The sequence below is a fragment of the Palaemon carinicauda genome, chromosome 13, assembly GCF_036898095.1.
Source record: "Palaemon carinicauda isolate YSFRI2023 chromosome 13, ASM3689809v2, whole genome shotgun sequence".
NCBI classification, from domain to species: Eukaryota; Metazoa; Arthropoda; class Malacostraca; order Decapoda; family Palaemonidae; genus Palaemon; species Palaemon carinicauda.
Window position 1 is genome coordinate 126,797,695 of NC_090737.1, and position 15,272 is coordinate 126,812,966.

Below are 15,272 nucleotides of genomic sequence, written 5' to 3' on the forward strand. Positions count from 1 at the left end.
ATTATGTTGCTAGATAGTCTATTACTTGTTAACCGTGGTTCACCAGGTAATGCATGATAATGCTACATATCATCCAATCACATTTGTACCCCAGTTAATTATTAGCCGTGTGGAGTACATTCATAAAATGTACATATCATATATGTAAAGTATAATTCTAACTATAAATCCTATCTCGCTTACCTTAGTGGAAACAAAGTCCTGCTCGGCCTATTCAAGTTCATCTTAAAGTGGCTTTCTTACACAGAACTGAGGCAAAGTGATCTTATGTTGCAATGAGCTGCATAAAACTGAAGATAGGAAACAAAGTACTTTACTGTATTCTTCTGACTTTGTGCTATTCCTCTTCAGATCTCTCCCATTTCAAGTGCTGCAAAGAATTCAAATTAGTAATCATTGCTTATCCAGGATAAAGAGAAATTACATAAAATATCTTTTTAGAAAGACCAATTATTTGATATTCTGCCAACATACACTGACTACAGCCCCGTGAAGTATGTGGTACCTTATTGATGCCTTTTCTTTCTATTTCTAGTATGAAAATTACACAATACTAAAAACAGCAAGATAAGTAACTGTCCTTACTTTTGCTCAGAGGCAATTAATTAACAATGCATAGTAATTAAACAGGGTAGAAACATATTAAGCAGATCTCTAAAAGGATACATTTTACATGCATTTTCTTAAAATAACATCACTGTCTGGCCATTGAAATATTAGCAAAGTAAAATATTAAGCATTCTGTATCATAACATCTGTAACTGGCGTCACAAAAACTTGTATTTGAAAATAACTTCAAGTAAAGTGAAAATAAAATTAAAAATATAAACTTAATTTGTAATCGTTATGTAAAGAAATACATAGAGATAGGGGACTCACAAAATTGGGGTAGTCTGCCCCATTCCTAATGATGGGTTTTGGTAGTTTTAATAATCTTAAACACTGTTTTACTGTGTGTGTAGATATAAAGTTTTAGAAATTAATTAAATTTTCACAAATTGAATTTACTGTGCTTGATTTCCATTCAATATATTATGGAAATTTACATAATTCCTGTTGGTAAAAATTCCTTTTTAAATAAAGTACATTTTTTCATAATTTTGGAATATGCTTGACTAAAAGACACTAAGTGCTGATGTATAAGGCTTATGTCTTCCGAAGTGTAAATTCGTAATGACTTAAAGCCAGTTTACAAATGGATTTTTATAGTATAATATTAAATAAGAATAAAACCATACTTTCCTTGGCCTTTGATGTGAATGTTTAAATTTTAATATGAAAATAAATTTTCATTTTTTATCTCTTACTGATCCAAAACCCAAATTTGTAAAGTTACTTAAACATGAAATTTTATTCCAATTAAATATTCATTTTTTTTTACAGACTGAGTTAGATCCAGAAGTCAGTGTTACTCCAATGCCTCCATCATCTGGATCAGATACTCCAAATCTTACAGTCTACTTCTAATAATAAGTTGACTTTTATCACCAGTGTTTTACATTATCAAACTTATTTCATCTTTATTCAAAAGTCGACATCACAATTCAACTAATGTACTTTTGTACCTGCAAGTCATTTTTGGAGTCTTCCTGTAGGTTGTTACTGTATCTAATGTACTTATTACATATTTTAACATATCATTATGTTAATTTAAAGTAAATATTTGCTGCAGGGAGATTAGAAGAATAGTGTGCTAAGTACAGTATACCCATAAAGACTTCAGATATTGTTAATCAGTAAAGTGTATTGTTATTGTGGTATTTAACAGAACTAGCTTTTAAATATTCTGAGAAGTTAAGAGTATTCACCATATATTGGCACAGAAATCTATTATAAAAGTAAAATTATAAAATAATGACAGCTAGATACATAAACCACTAATGCACAGAAGCCTCATATCTTCTGTTGGTGTGAAGTGTAAATGAGATCTATAAAAATTTTATGTTATTCTATAACATTATCCTGGCACTATAAAAGCTACTAAATTTGGATACCAAAAAGACTTTTATAGTTTCGATCAGTAAAAAACAATTATATCCTATAATAGAAAAACAATGTGTCAAGTTTCTCTGCTTAAACATCCAAGTTTCTAATCACACCTCAAACTTTGGACAATACACTATATATCCAAATGTAACCTAAGGTTTACAATTTCCAAACTTAACGGTTGAATAAAGTTAACAAAATAATAGATCGAATAGTGAAGATTTATTATACCAAATAAAAGATTAAGAAATTTTTTTATTTACAATGTCTATTGTTATTTTTACTCCCTGCATCAGCAGTAGCACTCCTGATTTATCTGTGATTCATTCAATACTGTAGATTAATTCCTAGGTCATACACTGAGTATGTCACAACATTAATGTTAAGGAATTTGTCTCTAAGTAATTTTTATGGTACCTGTTTTTCTCAAGAGTGTCCTGAGAATTACTTTAGACCTCCGAAGGAGATTGGAAATCATGATTTCCAGATGCTTATCTCTGTAGTTCCTTTAGGAGTTACAGATACTGTAATTTGAAAATTGTAAAATATTTTTTAAAGCAGTCAAGTATCACAATGAATATTTTAATTACAATATTCAATACACATCTAGGATTTTTTACTTGTAAATTCAAAAAATTAGTTATTTAATGTATGAGACTAAATGATATGTTTTATCATTGTCATATGTAAATATGGTACCATATATTGAGACTCACATGTGATAGTAATGTAATGTTAGTCCATAAAACCTTTTGTACATAAAGCTGTTTATCATTTAAACATGTTTTTGTCAGAGATGCGTTTGCTGTTAAAACATTTTTACTCTTATTATAATGTTTGTAATATGTATGTATGTATGTTTGTTAATTGTCACACTGATATTTATGAAGGGCATCGTCAAAATGTCTAAGGAAATGGCAAGTTGGCAGGAATATTTAATCTGTTGTACCCATTGGTCAGGAGTTTGCTTCATTGAAAACAGAAAACTAAAATATCATGTAGTCAATACAATAATATGCATAGAAAAATTTGTCATTTGCACAGCATGTGATTGAAAATCAAGGAGCTCTGCTGTATACCCTTCAAGAAAAAATAGATTCTTAACTGGTATTAAGATTTTACCCTTAATGATACACAATTCTGAACTAACTATTCACTAACTTGTGTACTGCCAAGCCATGTCTGTTTTGGTGGTTATGTCTGTTAGCAAGAATTATTATCCTGAAAAGACGTGTTAAAGCAATAATATCACTAGTTCTTGGGCACAATATTTTTTAATTACTAAAAAAAAAGGATTACTGAATCCCTTTCTGTTGAAAGAGGATGTAAGCAAAGTTGATGAGCCAATCATTATTAAACCTGACTTTGTATTCAAAACCTTATAAAATCTTACTGGATTATGAAACAAACTTTGCCTTGTGTATCAAATCAAAAGAATAATGTTAAACTTGGATAACTTTTTTGAAGCAATGGGGATATTGCAGTAAATATTTGGGATTTTTGACTGCCATATAAACCAGTGTTACACATCCATCAGCTGAATATTTATGTATGAACAATGCTTCACTATTAATTCCCATTATTAGTACTTCTAATAGTGACAGGTGCTTCCACAACTGAGACCAAATTTGAATAGGATAGAATTCTTCTGTTATACAGTATATCTCAAGTTTTTCTATTAGAAAATATTAACTGTAATACACAAACAGCAAATCTTGGCTTTGTGCAATCTATTTTTGTAAATAAGTTTCAAATTTGAATGAAAGTTTCTTCCAATGTAATTTATTAACATTGAAAATCCATTGGTTTAATGGTATTGATATATTAGTAATAAAATTTACTTCATAATTTTGTTTCATTTATGACCAGATGTTTTGGCACATATAGTGATTATGATTACCCTCGTGGATAGCTGATATAAGATACACTAAGTTTGAATAATCAAGAGATTTATCTGAAAACTGTAACATTAACCACACAAGTTTATGCTGGTTCCTCCTTTCTAAGAGATACATTACTGGTCTTCACAGAGGCATCAAGTCACTGTTGGCAAAGGCACATATAAAAGATCATTGAGCAAAAAGAACTTGACTGTGGCAGCACATCAACTTTTAAAGTTAAGGGCTGTTTTCCTAAGTCTACAAGCATTTACTCCTTTCCTGGCAGAAAAGGCCTTAGCCTAATGATCAACAACTCATTAGTAGCTCACTAAAGAAATCCAAATGGCACAAGACTAGAAATTGTGTCAGCTTGTGGTAAGTCCAATGGGTGGGGGCAAAAAGGTTTAGCATAGTTCCAAGGTTCTTTTCACGGGAGGTAAAACGCGATTGGCAGTTTCAACTAATGAAAGCAATCTGCTCTGGTAGCCATCACTAAACCTAAAGATCTGAAAGTCTCTTAGACATGACCATGAACTAAAAAGCTTCCTATCTGCTGTTCAGGAAAGTCATACCCAATAGTCTTGAAGATCAACAAAATGTTGCACCATTGCAATAGACTGGATATGTACACCATTCAGCTTTATCAGTTAGTTGTTGGTGAAGCTCCGAGCATTTAAGAATATAAAGATGACAGATAGCTAGCATCTTGCTCCATTCATAAGTAATTTGTGGACTGGGAAGCCTTTTTGATTGATAAGCAAGGAACTTCCCAACCTAGAGGAAGCTACTCTGACAGTCAACAGTCAAGTAGAGATGCTTTAAATTCACACTTGGAACGTAACCAATTAGGTCTCGCATATAGAAATTTTATGAAGGGGTATATTCTTTTTTTAAAGTCAGATACCACATCCATCACAGGATCCTGTTTCTCATCACGATACTGTAATCAGGTACTTGTACACCAACAGCTTCAACCTACAACCTGTAACAGGTTATTTTTAAGATGGATGGGAAAGGGGCCATGATCCAGCCAGCCAAACTATTCCTGTCTATACTTTCTTCTCTTTTCAAGGAAATGTTATCCATTTCTACCATGAAGGGTTACATGTCTCTCCTCATGGATTTCTGAAAAGTGGTTTAGATATGACTTCATTTATATGGAGTTGAAATGATTTTTCCATAACTTTGAGCTTTGATTTTTCCCTGGTCGTATGAAGTCTTATATGCTCCCTACAACCCACTTCAAAAAGGCCATTCCTGGATCGCACATCATACTGTAGAAAGTATTTAAAGCCTTTACCTCTTTGAGATGGGATAGCAATAATCATGGATTGTCACCCATATTAAAAGGTTGGAAACCAGTAGGCTTTACATTTTCACCAGACTTTGAAGAGAAGACCCATACAACTAGATGCCAAGATTGCTCCACATTATCTTTCACTATCCCTTTCCTGTCTCACCTAATCCAGTTAAAGAGAGAATATTCTGTTTATACAATGAGGTCCATCTTGTACTAACTACAGCAACCCAGATATTCCAGGAGGAGCAACTTTAAGATTGTACCTATCCACTGGGAAACCAAGTAAAAGGTTACAAGAATCTTATTAGTGAACAGACCAAAGACATGATTGCCACATAAGGCATGTACTATTCTATGTAGCAGAAACATGGGTACAAACAAGAAAAAGAAGTGTTAGAAATTTGTGATTACTGTACCAATTTCAACGGGTACAATATGGAAATTATATTTCAAATTAGACGGCATAAGGCAGAGGTAAGGTATCCGGGGCTAAAATTATTTTGAGATCTCAAAAGACAGATGGTTTGAACATGTAATGAGATGGAAAGCAAAGCATGTAGTAGACATATCAATAGCAAGAGAAATAACTCTTTGAAAATCCAGGAAAACATGCAGATAAGAGAAGATATTATTTTGCAAAAGACTAACTATAGTAATTTTTTTTTAGTGAGGCAGATTTGCACTAACTTGCAGAGGTGCCCTTTTAGCTTGGAAAAGTTTCCTGGTCGCTGATTGGTTGGACAAGATTATTCTAACCAATCAGATAGCAGGAAACTCTCTGAGATAAAAGGGCACCGCTGTGAGTCAGTGCAAATGTACCTCATTTAAAAAAATTGAGTATAGACTACTACATCATCTCTCCCACTATTATCCCTACATTAAGGGATCGGTTGCCTGATGCGCTCTCTCCAATTCCTTCTATCAAAGGCATCCTATTACACCAAACCTCTTCTCTACATATCATGCTGCACCTTATATTGCCATCTAATTCTCTGCCTTTCTCACTCGTTCACCTCACTAACAAGTTCCTCCAAGCCCTCCTTACTCCTTCTACACCATCCATCCTAAATACGTAGCCACACCATCTCAGTCATGACACATCATCTCTGTAATCTTTATGCCTGCCATTCTTCATATTTCATCATTTGCCAATCTTTCGAGATTGATATTCCCACAATACACCAGAGTATTCTCAGCTATTCTCTCAATCTTTGCTTCCCCTTTTTCTCATCCATACATCAATAATGGTCTTATTACTGTGCTTTAGAACTTTACTTTTGGCTTGATTGGTATTTTCTTATCACATACCACTCCTGCTACCTAACCCCTGCTTCACCCAGGATGATTTTATCTTATTTTGAACTTCTGCCCCACATCCTCCCTCTTGCTTTATAGCAGATCCCAAGTATCTAAATTATTCCTGCTGTTTTATCACAGGACCTTCACTTTCATGTAGTGCTATTCTGTCCCTGCCTTCATCACTGCTCACCAGACTGTGAAAGGCTACCGCTTAGATTTGAGCCTTGTCTTTAGATGGAACAGAATTACCATTTCCTCCGCAACGGAATTCTCTCTCCTCACAGAGAGAGAGCTTTCTGGTACCCAATCAGAAGTTAGACCACCTCCTCAGAGCGTAGTTCTTGTACTACGCTCTTGAAAATGAGCTCTTCATACAGCCGTCAGTTGTAAGATTACGACTTGACTCTTAAGACAGTTTTTCTCTCTCTTTGGTCTCCACTATGAAAGGCAGCGAAGGACAGGGTTTTTTTTTCTACAATATAGCCAAGCCAAGGGGATGGAGATCAGGTAACACTACTTCATCTCTGAATTTTTTGTTATTACTCAGATTCCAGCTGCAGTAGACCCTAGGTTTGGTGCCTTCCAGAATTAGAATCTCCATACTGTAATCAATGATCCAGATCGATTGCTATTGTGCTTTGTACTGTAAGAGTGCCGAGGCGTTATCTTGGAATTTAAAACGATCTGCAGGAGCTCGCCTGCATGTAAACAAGTATTTTGTGAGCATGGGCAGGGTCAAGAAGAGAGTCAACAAGAATACGGTCCCTTCTTGGATTTGCAGTCATAGATCAACCTCAACTTCAGACTCTCCTCCACCAGGTCATAGACCCAGAACTTATGATGTTAGGGGCACAAGTACAGTACATCCCTAGAACTTAAAAAGAACTTCTCTGTAGAGCAGGTACTTCAAACAGGTGTTTGAAAGTTTCAGATGACCTTCATAGCTCACTACCTGTGGTATCTGGTGAGTTTGTCTACAACAATTTGTCTAAAGTAAGATTCATCGGCAAGCAAATTGTCTAAAGTACAATTTTTCTTAAACTTATTTTTATCAGCCATATATACAATATATGTATATAAACATGATGTCTGCACAGTTTCTTCCTAGTATGATATTTGCTGAGAAAACTTGTTGACACTGGAAAGGAATAGTTACGCACTCTTTACTATGCTATAGTTGTTTGCCATAATATGGAACCAAACTATACTTATTTTTTTAAGCTGGCATAAATGTACTAAGCTAAGAGTTACTTGCTTGCTTCCAATTGGCTAGACTTCAAAGTTTGTCCGAATTCATCAGTTTTCTGTATACACAATTATGATATTATAAATTTACTGCTACAGAACGAGTTAACAGGTGCTATTATGAATGTGATATAAATTGTAATTAAATTGTGAATAAGCTGAACCTTTCAATTATTATTATTATTATCATTATTACTTGCCAGGCCACAACCCCAGTTGGAAAAGCAGAATGCTATAAGCCCAGGGGCCCCACCAGGGAAAATAGCCCAATGAGGAAAGGAAACAATGGAAAATAAAAGATTTTTAGAAGTGTAACAACACCAAAATAAATATTTCCCATATAAACTATACAAACTTTAACAAAACAAGAGGAAGAGAAATAAGATAGAATAGAGTGCGTGAGTGTACCCTGAAGTAAGAGAACTCTAACCCAAGACAGTGGAATACCATGGTACAGAGGGTATAGCACTACCCAAGACTAGAGAACAATGGTTTGATTTTGGAGTGTCCTTCTCCTAGAAGAGCTGCTTACCATAGCTAAAGAGTCTCTTCTACCCTCACCAAGAGGAAAGTATCCACTGAACAAATACAGTGCAGTAGTTAACCCCTTGAGTGAAGAAGAATTGTTTAGTAATCTCAGTGTTGTCAGGTGTATGAGGACAGAGGAGAATCCGTAAAGAATAGGCCAGAATACTCGACGTATGTGTAGGAAGAGAGAAAGAACCGTAACCAGAGAGAAGGATCCAATGTCGTACTGTCTGGCCAGTCAAAGGACCCCATAAATCTCTGGCGGTAGTATTTCAAATAAACATCGAAGGTGAAGTCTTGGAACAATGTTCCAAACACAGAAATATCACAAATTTTAAGTAATTTGTATTTTTCCTAACAATACTTACCACGAACTACTTTCTTAGGAATATCTGGGATCTCCCTAACCAACAAAGAATTTTGCGTAGTTCCCCCTATCCCCGTTACCTTTGTCGGGACGCTCCAGGGCGGATGGATACTCGCCCTGAGGCGACCCGGGGTCAGCACGCGAGAGTGCGCTACAAGGTCTGAGTCGTCAGTAAGCGTATGCTCAAGTACTACTCGAACTCCTGTAAGACACTCTGGGTAGGGTGGGTGGGCAATAACCCGAATGTAGTTCGAGGTAAGTACTGTCAGGAAAAATACAAATTACTTAAAATTTGTGATTTGTTCCAACACGGAGTACTTACCTAGAACTACTTTCTTAGGAGACTTACACTTTAGGAGGAGGGAGTGGCTTACAGGCCGGAATATCCCATTAACATACTGGGGCACGGGACCTAGATAGGAGGCTAGGTCTAGACGACCCAGTGGGCAAGGTAGGAGAGTCAGGGAAAGCACACAAAAGTCTACCATAAGTACAACTCACCGTTATGTATAATCCCGGACATAGGTTTCCACAGCATCCATCTCTCACATGGTAGGAGGAGAGGAAAAGGGAAAAAGGGGTAGCAAGGAAAAGGGGGAGTAAGGAGGAAACTTGTGTCGCTTGCGATTACTTCCCTTGGGCTACCTGGGGCCTTTAGCCTTTAAACTTGTTGCATGGCACAAATTACTGGTCCAATGGAGAAGGCGTCCAGGGATTTCCTTCTACAGTCTTTCAGGTGGTGGGCCGTAAAGGTGGACTGCCTGGCCCAAGTACCTGTTCGCAAGATTTGGCCCACTGCCATGTTGGTATCAAAAGCCAAAGAAGTGCTGAAGGTCCCTAATATCATGGGGTCGCAGGGTCCTAGGAACCGCAGATCCATCACTGTCGTAAGCCCTCTTGATGACATGCCGAAGCCAGAAGGAGATCGTGTTCTTAGACACTGCCCTCTTGACTGGGCCTGAAGAGACAAACAAACTTTTGATGGCTGGTCTGAGTTTGGCTGTCCTACCGAGGTATTTTCCGGTTATTCTCACTGGACACAGGAGCAAGTCCTCCGGGTTGTCTGAGTGAGGGATTGCTGGAATTGAGAACTCTTTAAACCTTGGATCCGCAACTGCTGGGTTCTGGGTCTTGGCCACTAACTCGGGTAGGAACTTAAAGGACAGTTCCTTCCACCCTTTCACATGCGAGACCTCGAAGGACAAGCCGTGGAGCTCACTCACACGCTTGGCTGAGGCTAGAGCTAGTAAGAACACTGCCTTGAGAGTGAGGTCTTTATCTAGAATGTCCTTAAGGGGTTCGAAGGGAGGCCTCGAAAGAGCTTTGAGAACCTTGGCCACGTCTCACTGCGGAACCCTAGAGGCGCGTGGGGAACAAGACTGCTCAAAACTCCTGATGAGCATGGAGATGTGGAGAGATGCCCCCAGGTTGATGCCTCTGAGTTGAAAGACTTGCCCCAGTGCTGCACGGACTCCTTTGATGGCTGGAATGGAGACCCCCAGGTCGTCCCTCAAGTGAACCAGGAAGTCTGCAATTCTGTGGACTGATGCATCTAAGGGTCTTAGGTTCTGTGTGGCACACCACTTCACAAACGTGGCCCACTTGGCCTAGTACACTACGCCCGAGGACTTTCGGAGATACCCTGACATCCTGGAAGATGTCTTCTCCGAGAACCCTTCCTTCCTTAACAGGCGCTTGATAACCTCCATGCGTGTAGCTGCAAGCACTACAGGTTTTCGTGCAGCCTTCGGAAGTGCGGTTGATGTAATAGGTCTTCCCTTACTGAAAGAGGCCATGGAGGGAGTGTGGCCAGGTCCTGTAGATCCGCGAACCATTCCCTCTCCGGCCACCAGGGCACTACCAAAGTAATCCTTGTACCCCTTGACTGATTGAGCCTGTTCTGTACTTGCCTGAGGATCCCGAAGGGAGGGAAAGCGTACACGTCAAGACCGTCCCACGAGTGCTGGAAGGCGTCCTCGAACGCTGCTGTCGGGTCTGGCACCGGAGAACAGAACACGGGTAACTGAGCATTGAGCCTCGTGGCGAACAGATCTATTACCGGCGAGCCCCACAACTGGAGAACTTCCTGCGCTACTTGCAGATGTAGAGACCATTCCGACCCTACTACTTGCCGTCCTGCTGAGCCCGTCGGCCAGTATGTTTCTCTTTCCCAGAATGAACCTAGCTGTAAGAAGGGTGTGGTTCTTTTCGGCCCATTCCAGGATTTGAGCTGTGAGGTCGCACAGTTCCCTTGATCTCAGGCCTCCCTGCTTCTTAATGTACCCTACTGCCACTACGCTGGCGTTGTCGCACATGAGGGCTACTGAGTTTCCTCGAAGTAGATGGGCGAACGTCGGGAGGGACTTTTGAACTGCCATGAGCTCGAGCAGGTTTATATGGAGGGTTTTCTCCTCCAGGGACCACTTTCCCTCTGCCATTTCTTCGAGTAGAGCAACATCTCCGGAGGAGCGGACGCGAACGGTATCCCTTTTAGTGTGTTCTCCCTGTCGGACCACCAGAGGAGCATGTTCCTGGAGGCCGGGGCATCCTGACTATGTTCTGCGGAGGGTTCCCCGGTGACCTGAGGTCCTTCAGATTTCACTGGATCGGCCTCAGCTTGAGCCTCCCCTGAGGGACCAACTTCAACAAAACCAGGTGTCCCACGAGTCTCTGCCAACCCTTGGCTCTCATCGGTGTGTCTGTCAGAAATGGCCGAATGACTTGGTCCAGGTTGTTCAGCCTCTCCTGGGAGGGGAACGCCTTCGCTAACTGCAAGTCCAGGACCATCCCTAGGTATATCATCCTGGTAGTGGGGACTAACTGGGACTTCTCCAAGTTGATGGTGATCCCTAGATCCCAGCAGAACTGCAATAGTTTCGCCCCCTTCTCCTTTAAGGCTGCCTCTGAGGCTGAAAGTAGCAACCAGTCGTCGAGATATCTGATCAGCCTGATGCCCTGTTTGTGTGCCCAGACTGATACCAAGGTGAACACCCTCATGAACACTTGAGGCGCCATTGACAGGCCGAAGCAGAGGGTCTTGAACTGTAGGGATTGGGATCCCCACTTCACTCTGAGGAATTTCCTGCTGGAGGGATGTACGGGGATTTGAAAATTGGCATCCTTGAGATCCAGGGACATCATGAAATCCCCTTTTCTCAAGGCTGCCAGCACCGACTTCGGGGTGTCCATCTTGAAAGATGTCTTCTTGATAAATTTGTTCAGGGCCGAGAGGTCGATGACTGGCCTCCAACCTCCCGTAGCTTTCTCTACCAGGAAGAGCCTGCTGTAGAATCCCGGGGATGATTCCTGGACGAGTTGCAGAGCTCCCTTGCTCAACATGGCTGACACCTCTTCCTGCAAGGCTGCTCTCTTCTTGTGATCTTTGGATGCCAGCCATTCTGCCCGATGTTCTGGGATCAGAGGGGGCAGTACCGACAGGAAGGGAATCCTGTATCCCTCCCTGCAGACTGTCACGGACCAGGGGTCCGCCCCATTGCCTCGCCATGCTTGCCAATATTGTTTGAGGCATCCCCCCACCTGAGGCGTGGGAAGGTGTAGGGGGCCTCTCTCCCTATCTCCTTCTGGGGAGACGGTTTGAGCGGCCTCTCCTTGAGCCCGAATACTTTTGCCTAAAGGAGGCCTGAGCTGGAGCACTGCCCCTGCGGGAGTGCCGTGGGGATTGGTGCCAGGAAGGGAAGGAGGCCTCCTGTCTAGCCGGTGGCGTAGGTGGGTAGGCCCCATCCACTGATGCTCTTCTGTAGGGAGGACATCTTGCCGCCTTCTGCCTGGGCTCCGGCGAGTCCTTCAGTTTTCCCTTCTCTCCAATGTCTCAGCTACCGCCTGAAGGGGGAACACAGTCTCACCCCACACCGGCGCATTTGTTAAGAACTTTGCTTCCCGTTCGGGGAGTCTCCGGGAAAGCCTGTTGAGGACTGTATCCCTCCTCCTCAGGACCCAGTTTGCCATCTGGGTCAATGACTGGAAAGTGAGGAATTTCATTGCTTTCCCCCCTGACCGGATAAGTTCCTGCAGTAGGGCTTGGTTCTCTGGTACTGAAAGGTCGTGAGCTAGTTGGAACCCTGCTAGGGTGCACGCCCACCAGTCCAACCAGGAGGTCACGTTACCAATGTCTTGGGAGGTGTCCTCCATCATGGCAGCCTCAGCTTGCGAGAGGACCACTGGGGCATTAAGGCTCTTTTCATCCGTATTTCCCTGGTTGAAGGTTGCAACGGCTTCTTCTAAGGTGCGGGGCCCGAGTGACGACCGTCCGGCACATAGAACTTTTTCTGGGTCCTCAGTCCAGGTAGGAGCTTGAGGGACCCTTGAGCTCTTAGGGAGTTCTTATGCCCCGCAACAAACCGGTCGACGTATTCCATCCCAAGGGCTACGTCGGGCACTAGGGGTAAGGTCAAGGATGGCTTCTGCTGTACCGGATTGTCCACCATCCTGCCCAAACCCGAAAGCCAAGCCTGTTCTGCCGAAGGTTGCGGCTCGTCTAGCCTGTGATGGTGCCGTATTAGAGCTAAAACTTTCCTGTATGAGGGCACCTAATCCGGGGAATACTCGCCGGTGTTCAACAATTCCTCTACCACCTGAACCTCTGTGTCGGTAGCATCTTCGAACGCGGAGGGATCCGTGGGGGCGGACGTATCCCTTCCTTCATGGCGGGTCAATGGAGCGGCTGCCTCCGGCACGGATGGAGCCGCCGGGGTGGAGGTAGCCGTCACGGGTCTACCACCTCCTGGGGAAATCCGTGGCGAACCACTTTTTAGTAGTGCCAGCAGCTGTTTCCGTAACTTGGACAGAGCCGGTGAGACAAAGGACGTGGTAGCCATGGTGCTGGGTCTCATCCGCAGCTGGCCCCGCAGGACGGATGGAGCCGGTGACTTGCAGGGCAAGGGCAATCTAAAGTGTGCCAACGGCTGCACCCAACAGGCGGATGAGTCGAAGAGACACTGGGCAAGGGCGCGGAAGCGGCTCCAGCGGCTACCGAGGCAGGCACTAGAGCGGCAGCCGCCCTACTCGACCCGCAAGAGGGAAAAGCCACTCTGATGTATTTCCTCCTGGAAGAATTCTTCTTCTTGCTCCTTCTCCTCGTGATCTTAGCCTTCTTCCTAGCAGAGCCTGTGTAAGAGCTCGCCTTCCTCCTCTTGGATCTCTTCCTCTTCCTTCTCGTCTCCCGGCTGCTGGAATCCTCCGATGAAGATGAGCTGTAGGACGAGGAACTGTCCGAAGATGATGAAGTGGAGGAGGAGCTGTCGGAGTCCTCCGTATTTTCCGTTACTACTCTCATGGCCCCGTGATCTAGCTACCAGGGTGATGGGCTGCATGAAGTCCGATGGAAGCGTCATTGAGGGCACCGGGGGCGTGCAAAGTGCACCTCGAGAGGCAAACCAACCCTCAAACTCCTCTTCCTGCTACATGGGGGACCTGAAGGGAGTCCTTGGCGCCGTCCACACAATGGAGTCGGGGTCCGAAGAGCACGTAGTCCTCCTTTCTTTGTCACGGCTGCCCCCCAAACCCGCTGTACCTGTAAAACACTGCCACGATGGGGGGGTAGGAGCTGTTTCAGGCCTCCCCCACACCGGGTCTTCACTGGAGACGGGTCCTGCGGGCACCAGAACCTCGTCCCCGGTACACACTTCCGCCACACTAGCAGACCCCCCACTCGTCTGCGTAGGCCCCACACAGCATCCCCGATATCAGACTCATGGGGAACGACAATGGGCCGTTTCACCGCAACGGACTTACCTCGTCCCCTACTCTGGGTAGGGAAAGGCGAAGGAGAACCTCTCTCCAAAGGCGCTGAGGGCAACGTCAAGGGCGAGCTGATGTCCGCCTTCCTGGTAGACCCCTTGGGTGCCTTCTTCTTTTTAGTAGCAAATAAGGTCCACTGTAACTCCAGCCAGGACTCACTCCGGACACATGGAGGCAGGGGAGCACTTATTGCCTCTACACGAGGAGCACAGCGTGCGGGGTTCGACATCAGGCCTGGACAGCCAGGCCCCGCAAGACTTACCAGCTTTGGGTCCGGGACAACGACGCTGAGATTCCATAATGGAAAACTGGAACGCGCAAGCAACACAAGTAACACAAGGAAAGGATAGGGAACACAAAGGGAACACGTGGTGCACAAAGGATAGGGAACACAAAGGGAACACGTGGTGCACAAAGGATGGGGAACACAAGGGAACATGTGGTGCACAATGGCGGGTCGGACGGGATGCGAGAGAGAGAGCGGCGAGACAAGATCTACGCCGCGACCAGGCACATACTGACGACTTGGACCTAGCAGCGGACTCTCGCGCGCTGACCCCGGGTCACCTCAGGGTAAGTATCCATCCGCCCTGGAGCGCCCCGACAAAGGTAACGGAGATAGGGGGAACTACGCAAAATTCTTGGTCGGTTAGAGAGGAGATCCCAGATACTTCTAAGAAAGTAGTTGGATTTAAGTACTCCGTGTTGGAACAAACCAATTTTGTACATTTCAAGCACTAATTGCAAACATAATTATCACTAAAACAACTATCAAACTTTTATCGCAAATTCATAAAGCAAAATAATGATAAGGTACATGAAAATAGTTTAAGTTAATTTTTTCAACCAGCTTTTGATGTTTTATGATATTCAATACATATTTCAATTCATAATTTATACATAAAACAGG

General features: G+C 43.0%; 1 protein-coding gene across 1 annotated transcript in view; it reads left to right on the forward strand.

The window, feature by feature from the left end:
* The window catches only part of LOC137651796 (protocadherin beta-6-like), a 75,821-nt gene extending 71,987 nt beyond the window's left edge, over positions 1 to 3,834 (forward strand). The window contains exon 23 of the mRNA XM_068385013.1: positions 1,384 to 3,834. Within this exon, the coding sequence (XP_068241114.1) occupies positions 1,384 to 1,467 (84 nt within the window). The 3' untranslated portion in view covers positions 1,468 to 3,834. The remainder of the gene's footprint in view (positions 1 to 1,383) is intronic.
* Positions 3,835 to 15,272: the final 11,438 nt, after the last annotated feature.